At 43.1% G+C, this 16,408-nt stretch overlaps 1 protein-coding gene and 1 pseudogene across 2 annotated transcripts in view; one reads left to right on the top strand and one right to left on the bottom strand.

Annotated features, from left to right (window-relative positions):
* The window catches only part of Ap4s1 (adaptor related protein complex 4 subunit sigma 1), a 50,145-nt gene extending 38,330 nt beyond the window's left edge, over window positions 1–11,815 (top strand). For both annotated transcript variants that reach the window (XM_031356682.1, XM_031356683.1), the window contains exons 5-6: window positions 5,421–5,432; window positions 11,413–11,815. In XM_031356682.1, coding sequence (XP_031212542.1) covers window positions 5,421–5,432; window positions 11,413–11,541 — 141 coding nt within the window. In that variant the 3' untranslated portion in view covers window positions 11,542–11,815. The remainder of the gene's footprint in view (window positions 1–5,420; window positions 5,433–11,412) is intronic.
* Window positions 11,816–13,085: 1,270 nt separating this feature from the next.
* LOC116081253 lies at window positions 13,086–13,185 on the bottom strand (annotated as a pseudogene).
* Window positions 13,186–16,408: the final 3,223 nt, after the last annotated feature.

The following is a 16,408-nucleotide window of genomic DNA, read 5'->3' on the forward strand; positions in this document are numbered from 1 at the left end:
CCTAGTACTCAGGAGGCAGAGGCTCATGGATCTCTGAGTTTGGGGCCAGCCTGGTCTACAAAGCAGGTTCCAGGACAGCCAGGGCTGCACGGAGAAACCCTGTCTCAAAAAACAAAACAAAGCATCAAAAACAAACAAGCTAGCCAGATCCACGTACTGAGGCCTTTTCTTGAAATTAATTAATTAATTCTCTTGGTTATACACCTGGTAAGAAAATTACTGGATACTATGATACTTTCATATTTAATATTTTTATTAACTGGCAAGTACTTTTCTAGTACTTGCATTATTTAAATTCCTATTAGCAATATAAATGTTCTGATTTTCCATCACCAAATCTTAACTGTCTGTCTGTCTTTCTTTCTTTTTTCTTTCTTTCTTTCTTTTTTTCTATTTTTTCTCTCTCCTTCATTTTCTGAGATACAATCTTATTAGCCTTGGCTGGCCTGGAACTCAGTATGTAGACCAGGTTAGCCTCAAACTTACACAGATTGTCCTACCTCTGTCTTGCAAGCACTGGTATTAAAGGCAGGCATCACCATGCCATCCTGCTGAGTATGAAGTGAATTAGAGGCCAAACTTTGCTCTGTTTAATCCTTTGCTCTCGGTTTTTAATGGTATTAGAGATTTATTAATAACAAGTCAATCTATAGTTGTGGTGGTTAGAATTTGCTTGGCCCAGAGAGTGGCACTGTTAGGAGATGTGGCCTTGTTGGAAGAAGCGTGTCATGGTGGTCTCATGGTGGTGGTGGACTTTGAGACCCTCCTAGCTGCCTGGAAGACAGTCGTCTTCTGTAGCCCTTGGATGGAGATGAAGAACTTTCAGCTCTTTCTCCAGTATCATGCCGGAAGCACACTGCCATGCCTCGTGCTAGGATGATAATGAACTGAACATCTGAAACTGCAAGCTTGCCCCAATTAAATATTTGCCTTTATAAGAGTTGCCTTGGTCATGGTGTTTCTTCACGACAATGAAACTCTGACTAGGACAACAATTTTCCCTGTTGCTTATGTTTTAGTGTTGTGTTTAGAAAGCCTTTAGATTCACTCCCTTGTTTTCTTCCTAGTGTTTTCTGATTTTAGTTTCTAAATTTGTCTCTGATCCATTTTAAGTAATTTTTCTATGTTATAAATTATAGATCATTTTGATTTATTTTGTCCTTATTTTAGTTTGGAGGGATGTGTTGTTCCAAGCTGACCTTGAACTCATAATCCTCCTGCCTCTGCTTCCCAAAGGCTGGAATTACAAGCATGTAGCATCATTTATTTATTTATTTATTTATTTATTTATTGTATGTGGATATCTCTTGGTCTCCATAGCAATTGTTGAAAGAACTTCTCCACCCATGATTGTCTTAACTTCTTACTGTGAAGCAACTGATCATAAGTAAGGACTGAGCCAGGCATGGTGGTACACGTATGAAGCAGAGGCAGGAAGGCAGGGAGGAGTGCAGGGCCATCAGCTGCACAGTAAGCTCAAGGCCAGCTTGGGCTGCATGAGACCCCATCTCAGCAAACAAAACAACACTTTTAATTACCTCACATGCAAAAGCTTATCTCTAGCCTTTTATTCCTATTCCATTGAACATAGCGTTGTTAGTACCATACTCTAATTGTTAGCTGACTAATGTAGCTCTCCAGTAAGTCGGAAATGAAGCTGTCTTTTAAACAAGAATCAGTGGAGATGGTATTATTACCAACAGCAACTACAGTGCCTCCAGGGTGCCAGGAGGCTTAGCTAGCTAGCATGAGACACCATGACCAAGGCAACTCTTATAAAGAAAAACATTGAATTGGGGCTGGCTTCCAGTTTCAGAGGTTTAGTCCATTAACATGGCCAGAAGCCTGGTAGCCTGCGGGCAGATGCGGTGCTGGAGAAGGAGCCGAGAGTTCTACATCTTGATCTAAAAGCAGTCAGGAAGAGATTTCTTCTGTAAGCTACTAGGAGAAAGGTCTGGATCACACTGGATCACATTTGACCATATACATGAGACCTCAAAGCCCCGCCTCCACAGTGACACACACACTTCCTCCAACAGACCACACCCTCTCCAATAAGGCCACACCTCCTCTAATAAGGCCACACCTCCTCCAACAGGGCCACACCTCCTCCAACAGACCACACCTCCTCCAATAAGGCCATACCTCCACTTCCCATGGGCCAAGCATATTCAAACCACCATACCAGTTATCCTTGAACTTCAGTTCAGATTTCCTCCTGCCTCTACCTCCCTAGTCCTGGGATTATAGGTCAGTACTACCACACCCAGTTGGCACAGTACTGAAAGCTTTGTGCTTACTGAGCAAGCACTCTACCAGCTGAGCTATATCCCTAGCTTACTGTTTCTCAAACTTGTTTATTTATTCTACCTTTATATAAAAAGATTGGGAGGGAACTAACCGATCCATGCTGCTGCTTCCTGCGGCACTGAGTGGACACTGCTCCATAGTTAGCAAAAGTGAGCATGCTGATACCAAAAGGCCACACTCATGTTTAGAAGCTATGTCTTCTGAGGTATGTGAGAGGTGGAGAGAGGCAAGAGGATTGGGAGTTCTAGGTCTTTCTTGAGTAAATGCTGGGTTAGAAGCCAACCTAAACAACACATGACCCTGTCTCAAAAAGAACAAGGAAGTTATGTCTTTAATCCAATTTCTTGGCCTGGGATGAATTTTTAGAAGCTCTTCTGGGGGAACCAGCCAGTTCACTGCCTCAGTGCAGTGGCCCCCAGAGTCTGGCACCTTGAACAGCAGTATAAACTAGGAACTCGATAGAAATCCAAGTTCTGGGCCCCACCCCGGGCCACAGGATCAGAAATTCTTCCATTGTCCTTCAGTCCGATTTTACCAGGCCTTCCAGTGATTCTGATACATGTTGAAGTTTGGGAACATTAAAGTAACCTTAATACATGAGGCCTGTCAGCAGTTTCCTACTTCAAGAGATAGAACTTGGAAGATGGCCACTAGCCTATGCCAATGCAAGTCATGCATCTCCAAGGGATGGGTGCCCCCTAGGCTGGAAATAAAGAAGAGATCAAATGACTTCCAAAGCTGGACATGCTGGGATAGCGGACAAGAAAATAGCCTTAAATCTATGTCTGTGTTGATTGTGTAGACAGAAAATCATAGGAAAGCAATGTCTATATCCCTTCCCCAGTGCTAGAAATACTACCAGCCTGCCAGCTACTACTGTGAGCAGCTCTGAGCATGTACAGTGCACTTAGTGTGACTAGGAAATTTATTGGATTGTAATAAGTTCAATGTAGACCCACATTGGGCAGGTGGCGGCCATCTTATCAGCCCAGCCCTGGTGCCTGCTCCTCCAGATCACTCTCATGTTAGAATAGACTGGATGCAAGCCATGGTCTGTGATACCCCAGGGAGCCACTTTTAAGTGACACTCGCACAGAAAGAATATAATTTCCAAAATGTCTTAGAGCAGGGAGGACAAAAAAGGAGGCTCAGACTGTGTTGCTGCCAGGTGTTTAAGTTATTGCTACATCCAGCTACTAAAAATAAACAGCACATGTAGAGTTATAGTGGCATTGTAGGGAGCAAGCCTGTGACTGCATGGACCACAAGAGTCAAGAATCAGATTTAACTTAACCCAGGCGACAGTGCAGGGCTTGTGCTGCACCAGGGATGACCCCGTCAGGATCTAGCCAGAGCAGAGCGACAGGAAGAAGGAAGAGTGTGGGGGAGAAACAAGGCCGTAGCCCTCACCAAGGGTGCCCTGTCAGCTAGGACTTATTTTTAGCTTTGTGAGTTTTGAGCATTCTTCCTTGGGTATTTTTATCTTAGAGGGTTTCAGCAGCTTAAATTTGGAATGCTTGTCATGCTGTTGCACAAGAAAAGCATCTCAGTGTCATACTTTAGAAACAAAAGGCAAACTGGCTAGTCTCTGGAGGTTCCCAGTGAGCATTGCTGCTGTGGAGAAAGGCAGCCAGGCTTCCTCTCCCTCCCATCACTTATGATCTCATTTCCACTTCCTAATCCCACTGCATAACTGTTTGATTGACAAAAACTCAGTACAGAGAAGCAAGAAAACAAAGAGGATGGGTTCCTGGTGTTATCCGTCTGTTAAGACTCGGGTTGTACACCGCCAGAGTGGCGCCCAGTGTGGACTCCATGGGAGTGACCTGTAAGCAGAAAAGCAATGAAGACCCTCACTGTGAACAAAGGTCCAGGCAGACTGTGCATGTGAGATAGTTCTATCCCTTCAGCTCAGATTTACTGTGAACCTCAAAGTGCTCTTCAATAGGATGCTTTCAAAGCGAGTGGAAGACTGTCAGGGGCCCATCATTTAGGGACATCTGCTTAGAGGTACACGCCTTTTAGACCTAATGCACTCACCTGTAACTTTGAATCTGGACATCTCGATATACATCTGTGTGTAGGATAATACTGACAGTGATGGGACATGAGTTCTAGGCCCCACCACAGCCCAGTGGGCACCAAATCCCTACAAGCTTAAGTCCCTTATGTACAGTGGTTGCTGTCAGCATATAGCTGGCACACACTCCCATAAACTCTAACTCGTCTGAGTTACATTTAGCACCCAGCACAGACTCAATGCTGTATGAGCAGTTGTTACTCCTAAGGAGTCATGGCAGAGTAAAAAGTGTGTATGTCCAGTACAAGAACATTAGTTACAAGTGTTTCATAGAGTGCATAGTTGAGTTAATGGATATGGAATTCATGAATACAGAGGACTGATCACATACCACTTCTTAACTTTATTTAACTTGGTGGTATGGGGATCAGCCCTAGGGCAGGATGCACACTGTACCCTGAGCTACAGCTCCCAGCTTGCATAGCAGTTGGTAACCTGCATTTTACTTTGCAGCTTGCTAGTAATTATACATCTACACCATGGTTTGTTGATGGCTATAATTTACTGACCTAATGCCGCCTTGATAGTTCCTTGGATTACTATCAATAGTTTGCTATTGTAATAGCTTCACTCTGACTATCCTATCACAGTTCTCTGAGCTTCCTTACCATGAAAAGCTCTTGAAGTAAATCAGTGGATGCAAAGAGAAGGCATATGCCTCAGGCTTCTGATACTTTATTATTCCCCATACTTTTGTTTGCTTTGGTTTTTATCTGGTGTTTTCAGACAGGATTTACTTTGTTAGCCCAGGCAGGCCTAACTTTGTAGCAATCCTCCTGCCTCAGCTTCCCAAGATTCCAGGCATAAGCCACCAACCCCGGCTCTCCCTCTACCCTCTGCCCTGCAGTTTTTCTTCCTCATCTTTTTTTTCCTATCGTGGTTTCCAGCTCCGGCTCCCACTCTGGCTCCAAGAGGTGTAGGAGCCGCACTTGCTGCTTCCTGGCTGGGAGGCAGGGCAGTGTTTGTTCAGGGGGCGGTGCCTTCTGCGGTCATCTTCTCACCACGTATTGTGTGTTGTTTTCTTTTTCAGAGTGAATTAGATGTATCCTTTTTCCATACATTTTCCCATGGTATGTGGCAAAAAGCACACTCAGGATGTAACCAGGTAAGTGTCATCATGCTGGAGGGTGACTTGGCAGAATCCAGGACACGAATCTGCAACTCCGCCAAGCTGGCGCCACAGCCAGCGGGCCACAGAACTTCGCAGCCCTCCCCTTTCAAAGATGGCACTTTGTGAGGTTCCTTTTTCTTTTTCTCCAAACATAGAACTGAGGTGATGGTATTTAAAAGTAACTGTTATGGGACTGGAGAGATGGCTCAGTGGTTAAGAGCACTGGTTGCCCTTCCAGAGGACCCAGGTTCAATTCCTAGCACCCACGTGGCAGCTCACAAATCTCTAGAACTCTAGTTCCAGAGTTTCTGACACTCACACAGACATACATGCAGGCAAAATACCAATGCACATGAAATAAAAATAAATTATATATTTAAAATAACTATTTTATAAATGTATAATACAAAATATATATATCAAAAAGGTCTGTTCAAAAATGTGTATCCCACAGATGAAGTGCTTGTCTTCTCAGAGAGAGTGAACTTTTAGGCCTCCAGGATAAATTTCCAGAAAGTTCCTCATGAGCAGGAGGCATTCTGGGAGATTAGCTGGAGGGTTAAAGACACTCCCTGGCTTATGTTCATTTCCTTTATAGCAGAGAAAGTTCTTTCTCTCTTTTAACTCTAAACTGTCCGTGTGTCCTGGGGATGTAGCCCAGTGGTAGAACACCTCCTAGCACGTGCTTGGCCCTGGATGCAGACCTAGCACCTTACAACAGAATAAACATACCCAGGGTCCCAGATGGAGGGAGGCACTCACCAGGCTTTTGTAAGTCTCTTTGGGCTAGAGAGATGGCTCAGTGGTTAAGAGCACTGACTGCTCTTCCAGAGGTCCTGAGTTCAAATCCCAGCCACCACATGGTGGCTCACAACCTTCATTAAAGGGATCTGGTGCCCTCTTCTGGTGTGTCTGAAGACAGCTACAGTGTAAGTCACATACATAAAATAAACAATTAAAATAATTAATTAATTTATAAAAGTAGCCGGGTGGTGGTGGCAGCACATGTCTTTAATCCCAGCACTTGGGAGGCAGAGGTAGGTGGATTTCTGAGTTCGAGGCCAGCCAGGTCTACAGAGTGAGTTCTAGGACATCCAGGGCTACTCAGAGAAACCCTGTCTCGAAAAAAAAAAAAAAAAGTATAATATGCTGACTTCTAAGATTATCTGCCGGCTTTGAAGCCAGAGAAAAAGCTCAGTGATTAAGAGTGCAGGTCCTGAGAGGACCTGGCCTTGGCTCTGAACAACCAGGTCAAGCAGCTCACGGCTTTCTGTCACTGCGCATTCAGGGGTTCCAGGACGCTCTTCTGGACCCTGAATACATGTAGTGCACATAAATGCACCTGAGACTGGACACTGGGGTGTGCACACCTTTGTTTGATCTCAGCACTCGGGAGGCAGAGACTGGCAGATCTCTGCGAGTTCCAGGCCAGCTAGGTCTGCACAGTGAATTCTAGGCCAGCCATTGCTACACAGTGAGACACAGTACTCAAAAAGCAAGAACATAAAATAAAATAAAATAAACACACTCATGGGCATACACATAAATTAAGGTAGAAGATAAGCATTTTATTAAAATATGCCTATCATTTGAAAGTGATAAAGACAGTTTTTGAAAACTCTTTAGTCTTAAATCTAAAATAATTACTACTTATTTATGTATATAAGCAGATAACATATATGAGTATAACATGAAGTTCATATATATATATATATGTTTATGTGAAGCCACTGCTCAAATCAGTATATCTGCATCACACAGTCTTCTGGAGAAATAGCCATCTTAAATTCATAAATTCATGTGGAGACTCTTTTTAAGTCAACTGTGGAAAGGTGATTGTGCCCTAGTGGTGAATGACCTAAACCTATGATCCTTTTGGCCTAAGAGAGCCAAGATTAGGCAGTGTATGTAACTGTCTTTATTTATTTATATGGAGGCGTTCTGTGTGTACATATCTGTGCGTGTGTGTGCTTGGTGCCCTGGAGGCCAGAAGAGGGCATCAGACTCCCCCAGGACTAGAGTTAGAGATGGTGATGAGCCACCAGGTGCGTGCTGAGAATTGAACCCAGGTGTACTGGAAGAGCAGCAGTGCTCTTAACCACTGAACCATCTCTTCAGCCCCATGGCATTTTATCTTAAACAGTTTTTTTTTCCCAAGATTTATTTATTTTATGTGAGCGTACTGTGGCTTTCCTCAGACACATCAGAAGAGGGCATCAGATCTCATTACGGATGGCTGTGAGCCACCATGTGGTTGCTGGGATTTGAACTCAGGACCTCTAGAAGAGAAGTCAGTGCTCTTAACCACTGAGCCATCTCTCCAGCCCCGCATTTTATCTTAACTAAGCCATTTAAAGCAATTCAAAATCAATCTGCTTCTGACTGGACAGGAGAGTAAAAAAGCTTTTTGAAAATATATTTGAGCCAGACAGTGGTGGCGCCTTTAATCCCAGCACTCGGGAGGCAGAGGCAGGTGGATTTCTGAGTTCGAGGCCAGCCTGGTCTACAGAGTGAGTTCCAGGACAGCCAGGGTTATACAGAGAAACCCTGTCTCAAAAAACCAAAAAATAAAAGAAAAGAAAAGAAAAGAAAGGAAGGAAGGAAGGAAGGAAGAAATACAGACAAACCCACAGCTTACATTCATACTTTTAAAAATTTTTTAGATTTATTTGATGTGTTTGGGTGTTTTGTCTGTATGTATTTCTGTATGTCACATCTGTGCCTAACACCCAAAGGAGTTCAGAAGAGGGTGCTAGTTCCACATCTGGAACTAGAGTTACAGATGGTTGTGAACTGCTGTGTGGGTGTTCTTAACTGTTGAGCCATCTCTCCAGCTCCCTGGAGAAAGCCATTTTGGTGTTGAGGCTGGGCTGTGCCTTGCGGTTGTTCTGAAGTTCCATTTGACCCTGTTTTGTTCCATTCTCTCACTTACTAAAGATTAGCCCACCATATTCTTATTTAAAAAGCCTGTAGGGCTGAATATGGCAGGAAGAAAACATATAAGAAGCATACGTCTAAGGAGCTGGAGATCAGCTCCTTGTGCAGTGTTCTGTTAGAGTTTGCCTTCCATAGAAATCCATAATGTTCTTCAGTTTCCTTGCTGAGAAACATGGGATTTAGTAAACAAGTTCCTTGGAAAGTCATATGTGGTCTTCGGAGTCAGTCATGTTCAAGTCTGGCTGAAGGACGTTCTTTCCTTGGTTGCTTGTGTTAATGGACCACAGTCCAGTTCCTTCTTGCTGCCTCCTGTTCCAAATGTCAGAGCTGAAGTATTTGCTTGTGTTTATTGCCTTGAGGCTTGGCATATAGGATATTTTTTTGGTCCCTGGCATATGGCCCAAATGCTGCTAATCTTGGCTCCTCCACCAGTGTGTACAAGTTGCTCATAAACCAAATCAAGATATGAACAACAGCTGGATTCCTATTTTAAAGGAGGCATGTGGTTTTAGGGAGCCATCAGATTTCAGGCTTTTGCTTTGGTCTAGGTTTGCTCGTGTGGTACAGAACTGGGTGCTCATTAGGACTTGAGCCAGATACCCAGATAGCCAGGCAGTCATGCGCTCACAGTACATGACCTCACCCACTAACGTGTGTTTCCAGGAGGTTGGGAAAGTCAGGCTTGCCGAAGGACCTTGTCCTTAAATGTGGGGGTGCCAGTAGTTCATATGATTCAGCAATAAATTCTGATTCGAATTTCAGAACACTCTGCAGTTGTTCAAGGGGACATCCAAACAACAGCTGTTTATTTGCTGAAGATGTAAGAGTTTGATCGTTGAAACAATTTAAACAGATAAAATGAGGTTTCTGTATTCAGAGTTCAGGAAAATAAGCCACCAAATCCCACTGCTCTTAATGCCTACAGAGTCCAAGGGTCTATTTCATTCAGCCACCCGAACTGCTTAACTCCTTTTTATTTTTGAGACAGGCTGTTTTCTATCCCAGGCAGACCTCTAGCTTGCTTTGTAGTGAAAATGACCTTGAACTTCTGATCCTCCTGTCCCCACCTCTCAAGAGTAGAGATTACAGGTGTGCATTCCTGCACCTTGTTCAAAGGGTGCTGGGATCAAACCCAGGATGTCACAAGTGCTAGGCAAGCACTGCCCACTGAGCCTCACTCACTCCCGGCTTCAGCTCTATTTGCCTGACTGGGTTCCCATTTTGTCTCAGCTTGGAAACTCTGGCCATTGGTTCTGATGAACAGGGCTGAACCTAACTTCATTCCAGTCCTACTTTGGCCTAGGACAAAGCAATCATCTATATAATTGGAAGATATTATTAATAGGTATATCAGAGCAAAGGTTTTTTTTTTTTCTGGGTCACTTAGGGACAGTTCCCATCGGCTCCTGAAAAAGTTTATTCTGCTAGAGGGCTATTTGCACAGAACTTAATGAGATGTTAACAGAGTCTAATGGAAACTGAAGTCATTCACAGGCTGTCCCAGTGTCTGTAGTCAGACTTCACTGAACAAGTACAATAGAGACTTTGAATATCAGAAATTGAACAAAATCAGGTAGTGATTTGTTTTGCAAATATTCACTAATTCCAAACTCACTGGTGTTTCTAATCAGCTATTTGTCAAATGAAGTTTTTCTTTGAAGCAGCTGTTTTTCTTTTCAAACAGCTCTTTAAAAATGGAATCTCAAGTTTCAAATGTAAAATTAAGAAACATCCAACCATGGCAACCATCTTGTTCCAAGTTAGATGCTCAGATGAAAGGGTGCTCAGGGAGACTGGCTCTTTCTAGCTGCTCACTGCCAGCCCCCTCTTCTTCCACTAGCATTCCAGTCAGTGCTTCACCAAGTTAAGGTTTCAGAATCTGAAAGGGATTCCATTTGTGAAACTCAGAGCTTGGGTCTTGGGGGAGTTTAGTCACTGCTTTTTTTCTGTTGTTGTTTTGGTTTTTTTTGAGACAGGGTTTCTCTGTGTAGCCTTGGCTGTCCTGGAACTTACTCTGTAGACCAGGCTAGCCTCGAACTCAGAAATCCACCTGCCTATGCCTCCCAAGTGCTGGGATTAAATAGCCTCTGCTTTTTTATTTTTTTCTCTCTGGACTATTTTTCCTTCTGCCTGGCAGAGAGACAACTGATGCTGCAGTTGTTGTGGGTAGGTAGAGCCTCGGTCTCCTGGAGAGAAGCCTGGAGCCCAGTCAGTCAGTCCAACCCAGCTCTGGCTTGTACCTGCCCTGTGACTTTGGCCAGACTTTGGACTGTTTACTTCTGAATAAAATGAAATATGTATTAAGGCATTCATCACGATGCCTGGAACCCTGAGCTTCCAAAAGGCAGTGCTGCCATTACTGAGGCTGGATTGTTACTCACTGTGTTCTCTGGCAGTTCAAAATTCTACCCCACTGTATGCTGTTCTGGATTGGTGCTAGAGCGTTGCCTAATGTGCAAGGCTCTGCGTTCCGTCCTAAGCACATAAGCACAAACACACTCATGTGTTCGTATGTGTACACACACACACTCACAAGCACACATGGATGCACGCACACACACAAACATAACTTTAAAAGATTTATTTGTTTATTTTATGTGAGTACACTGTAGTTGTCTTCAGACACCCCAAAAGAGAGCATCAGATCTCATTATGGATGGTTGTGAGCCACCATGTGGTTGCTGGAATTTGAACTCAGGACCTTCAGAAGAGCAGTCAGTGCTCTTGCCCACTAAGCCATCTCTCCAGCCCCCAAACATAACTTAAGTAGCTGTTTCATTTCAATATCTACTTATCCCACTTTCTTAGCCAAGGTGAATATAGTTATGTACATGTATATAGAGGTACTGTCTACTAAGGACTTAAAAAAAAACCCTCATATTTAGGTTTATTTACACCAGGAGAATACCAGACTAAGCCATGTTATTATTTATATTTATTAAATTCTCCAACTAATTTCCTTAATGTGACCTAGATAATGTTTAATTTGGATAAAGTCCACATCATTTTGGATGAGATGGTGTTAAATGGCTGCATTGTGGAAACTAACAGAGCAAGAATTCTCGCCCCTCTACTGATTCTTGACAAAATGTCGGAAAGCTGATGAAGACTAAGGAGGTTCGAGCAATGTGAAGGACAAGGAAGACATCGTAAACAACAGCCTTCTGAAAACTGTCATCGGCTATCCTCCAGAGTTCCTAAAGAGAAAACAAACAATCCTTGTGTACAAACAAATTTTTTCTCTTAAAATCGGGCTACAATTTTCCTTGGTAAATGTAAGCTTGCTTTCCCTTCTGCAGAACAGCAGGGTTGCAATGGGAAGAATGCACGGCAGTTGTCCATCAGCCAATAAACTTCAAATTGACTTGACCACGTGACATTTGAGTGCTGTCCTTCCACTTGCTACCTCTTTCCTTAAAGCCCTGAGTACTCTCTCTCCACTCTGCTACATACAGCTCCAGGCACACTACTACTTTCCCTAAATAGTGTGTGTGTGTGTGTGTGTGTGTGTGTGTGTAAGAGAGAGAGAGAGAGAGAGAGAGAGAGAGAGAGAGAGAGAGAGAGAGAGAGAGAGAGAGAGAGAGAGAGAGAGAGAGAGAGAGAGAGAGAGAGAGAGACAGAGAGAGAGAGAGAGAGAGAGAGAGCGCACGCACAGAAACTAGAGGTCAACCTTGGTGCCTTCCACAATTGCTTCTCCTGTATTTTGAATACAGTTCTAATTTATTCTTTGAGAACTTCATATGTGTATGGAATATATTTGATCATATCCACCTTTCACTCCCCATTTTTCTGTTTGATTTTTTTTTTTTTTTTTTTTTTTTTTTTTTTTTTTTTGAGATGGGGTCTTTCACTGAACCTAGAGCTCATTGTTTGGGCTAGACTGGCTGGCCAGCAAGTTTCGGCTTCTCAGGGCTGGGACCACAGATGTGTGCTGCTGCTCTACAGGTTTCAAGTTCTGAAAATCTGGACTTAGATCTTCTCAAGGTTGTACTCGAACTTTTACCACCTAAGCCTTCTCTTCAGACTTTTAATTTTATTTTATTTTACAAGGTTATGTGTAGTGCCTTCAGCTTGGAATGTACAGAGGGATGACATTGTGAGTTCTGGGCCTTCCTGAGCTGTGTAAGCAAAATTCTGTTTCAAACAAACAAACACCCAGAAGTTTATTCTAATACATACCTAGGAAATACAGTTTTATTTGCCAGTTTCTGGAAGTGTTTGATACCCATTTTAAGGATATTTAGCAATTATGATGCCAACATGTAATTAACTTCATGGTGCTGTGAAATAACCATAAACATTACAAGAGCTCTAACAGCTATTAGGATGCCACATTTCACTGTTATTGTTGCATATGTTGGCAGGGTCTCAGTGTAGCCAGGGGTTGCCCTAAAATTCTTACGTAGCTGAGAATGAGCTAGAGCTCCAAATCTTCTTGCCTCTCCCCACCAGGACCTGGGCTTACAGATGATCACATCTGGTTATGGCTATTTTAAAGTGTCTCCCTACTAAGCTCATTAATAAAATTTACTTTAGTTCCAAGAAACAGAACAAGACAATCTCATCAGGCTGGTACAAAACAAGCACTTTCCTGCCTCCTATTCTATAAAAGTTTTGCTTTTAAATTAACACACAAGGTATTTTATAAAAAATTGGGAACACTTGACGAAGTTTTGTATTATCCTTGCACGGGCCCATGCCCATCTCTGCATCATTCCAATTTTATTATAGTGCTGCTGATGCAAAGAGAGTCATGTCTAACCCCATCTTCAGTGTTTTAGAAACAAACAGCACAGAGAAGGACCCCTGTTCCCTGCACCCCTCCCAAACCTTCTGCCACTCAAACAACAGATTACCAAGAGCATATATGTGTACACTGGTGGGAGGGGTCTGAAGAACAACTCTGGACCCTGTTCTTCTACCTGCATCAGTCCTCTGAGAGGCATGCACTGTGCTGCTCTTGTATAAGGATGGGGAAAGGAGACTAAAATTCTATATACAGACTTTAGAGTTTTAATCTATAAAGACCAGAAAACTAGCCACTTCAGACTCTAAAAGCAAATGTGGATTGTTCTGAACTCATTTGGAAAGGCATAGGGGAGGCTTCTGGCCCATGGGAACAATGAACATGGCATGTACTGAGTCCTCAGGATTTGGGGAAAGCCCCATCTAGATCAAAGACCTTGTCTTTGCAGAGTCGCAGCAGCAGGGAAACACTGTCCTAGTTGGTGGGCACCTAAGCAGTAGCATGTGGAGGTAACTGCAGAAACTGGTGCACCACAAGTAGCTAGGGAGTGGACAAAATTAATTTCTGGGTCACACTAAAATAGTAGATGAATTACATCTTGGCACAGATTCTAGTACCTTTAGAGAATATTGAAATTTTTTTTTTTTAAAAAAAATATTAAGTAGATACCATAGCCAAATACACCAAAGAGCTTTAACTGTGCTTGGAGACCCTGGTGTGTCTGACAACACCTGACTCAAAGTGACCTGTGATTGGACTGCTGGCTACGTAGTGTGCGACCACCTCACTCCAGCTAAGTGCCTACAGTAACTTTTAAACTGATCTAAAAGTCACAACATAACCCACTGTAGCAACCTGCTAGAGGGGGACTTGGCAAACTGACTCAAGCAGGCAAGGGCTGAATATTTTATTGTATGTGAGCTATATTAATTTCAGCTATCTTCCCCACTCAGACAGTGTCGTGCAAAAGCAACCACTCATGGTCCAAACGTGAAAGAGTATGACTGTTCTAATAAGACTATGGACATTCCAGGGCTAGGGTGTCGATAGGCAGGGTTTGAGCCTAGTATGGCATAAAGCAGGCATGGTAGTACATGTTGTGAGTCCAACACTGGGGAGCCAGAGGCAGAAGAGCCAGAAGTTCAACATCAATCTTCCTTACATGGAGGTTGAGGCCAGCCTAGGTTAGAGATTTTGGGAAAAAAAAACAATTTCATGTCATAAAATACTACCTTTACTCCTATTTTTAGCAGTCTAAAAACCTGGGATCCTGAATAAATGCACTTGTCACAAAGTCTGGTGATCTGAATGTGAGTCCTAGCACCTACATGGTTGTAGACCAGCTCCTTTTTCTCTTTCTGAGACAGAATTTCACTGGCTGCCCTGGATGGAATTCATAGAGATCCTCTAGCTTCTGCCTCCCAAATGCTGGGATTAACAGTGTACGCCACCACACCCAGCTGGAGGAAACCAACACTTACAAGTTGTACCTCCATCCGAGTGCAGGGGTATACCACTATCCACCCATCCCAAATCAGGGTTTAGAAACAAGATAAACCACTGTAACATCACACTTACCTCACAGTCAACAAGAACAGGCAACAAACCATGATCTGTTCTCCCACCACCCAGCAGCCTTCACAAAACCTGACCACACACAAGGTTTTCCTCTTGTTTAGAAATTTAAATAATGGCAATCCTGTACACATAAAGGGGGTTTCAATTCTAGTACGGAGTTTTAGTTGTGTAGCTATAACTTCACTGAAAAGTTAAAACAAAACCAAACAATAACACAACCCTTTATTTTTCTGATTGAACCAGTAGTACTGAAATGCTGCTCTTATGTCTTAACTTTCAGTCTCACGGGCAAGCATAAAACAGATGAGGAGAAATATATAAAGCCTGCCTCTGGCTACACATTCCCAACACTGGTTCCATATCCAAGGATTCACGGGAGAACAGGTCCACAATATTTGGAAAATTGCCTGTACTAAGAACCCACAGGTGTTCCCTTACTGTTTATTTGGTGTTGGGTGATTTCAAGCCTCTAAGAGGATGGGGCAGGACACACGCAAATACAATGGCATTTTTGTAAAAGATGATCCTGCAACCAATCCTCTGAGGATTCTAATACACAAATAAGAGCATTGACTGTAGTCTGGGCTGTCTTTTTTGGTACATAGTGTATCTAGTACTGACGAACCTCAAATATGCCCCAAATGCCTTTTAAAAGCCACTGCAGGGAGCTGGAGAAATGGCCCAGTGGTTAAGAGCATTGCTTGCTCTTCTGGAGGACAGGTCAATTTCCAACACCTACAAAGTGGCTCACAACCATCTGTAACACTAATCCCAGGGGTATCTTATGCCCCCTTCTGGCCTCCACAGGTATTACACTCACAGTACAATCATTTGTGCAAGCAACACCACACACACACAAAATAAAAAACAACGGTTGTTATTGTTTTTATTCTTATCTTTAAAAAAATATTTATTTATTTATTTGAGTACACCGTGACTGCCTTCAGACACACCAGAAGAGGGCATCAGATCCCATTACAGATGGTTGTGAGCTTATCATGTGGTTGCTGGGAATTGATCAGTTAAGAGCAGTCAGTGCTCTTAACTACTGAGCCATCTCTCCAGCCCCCTTATTCTTATTCTTATTGCTAAAACTACTGTGGTAACTATTGAGTATGGAAATTAGAAATACGCTCCTTTCTTTAAAGCCAGAAAATAGTAGCAGTCTGGTTTCTTTCCACACTAACAGAATATAGGAAGTCACTCTCGATCTCACACCTCCTCTTCCCTGAAGACACAGTGCTCAATAGTAGACCTGCTGCTTGAAAGGTTAACACTAGCTGGGCATAGTAGCTCACGCCTGTAGTCCCAGCATTCAGGAGGCACAGGCAAGAGGAGTACCAAAAGGCTGAAGCCAGCATGGGCTACACTGGGAATGCTAGACCAGCCTGGGCTCTAGAGTTAAGTCCTGTCTCAAAATAAAATTTAAAAATTGAATTAAGTAATCATTTCCAGCTGAAGGTTATGTTATAACCAAATGCGGCAGGTATTTCTTATACTTCTCCAGTTTTACCAAGTATCTTTCCTGTAGAAAAAAAAGTCCATGTTGCCAGGCGGTGGTGGTGCACGCCTTTAATCCCAGCACTTGAGAGGCAGAGGCAGTCGGATTTCTGAGTTCGAGGCCAGCCTAGTCTACAGAATGAGT

Source organism: Mastomys coucha, unplaced genomic scaffold (genome assembly GCF_008632895.1).
Source record: "Mastomys coucha isolate ucsf_1 unplaced genomic scaffold, UCSF_Mcou_1 pScaffold6, whole genome shotgun sequence".
In the NCBI taxonomy this organism is placed as follows: Eukaryota; Metazoa; Chordata; class Mammalia; order Rodentia; family Muridae; genus Mastomys; species Mastomys coucha.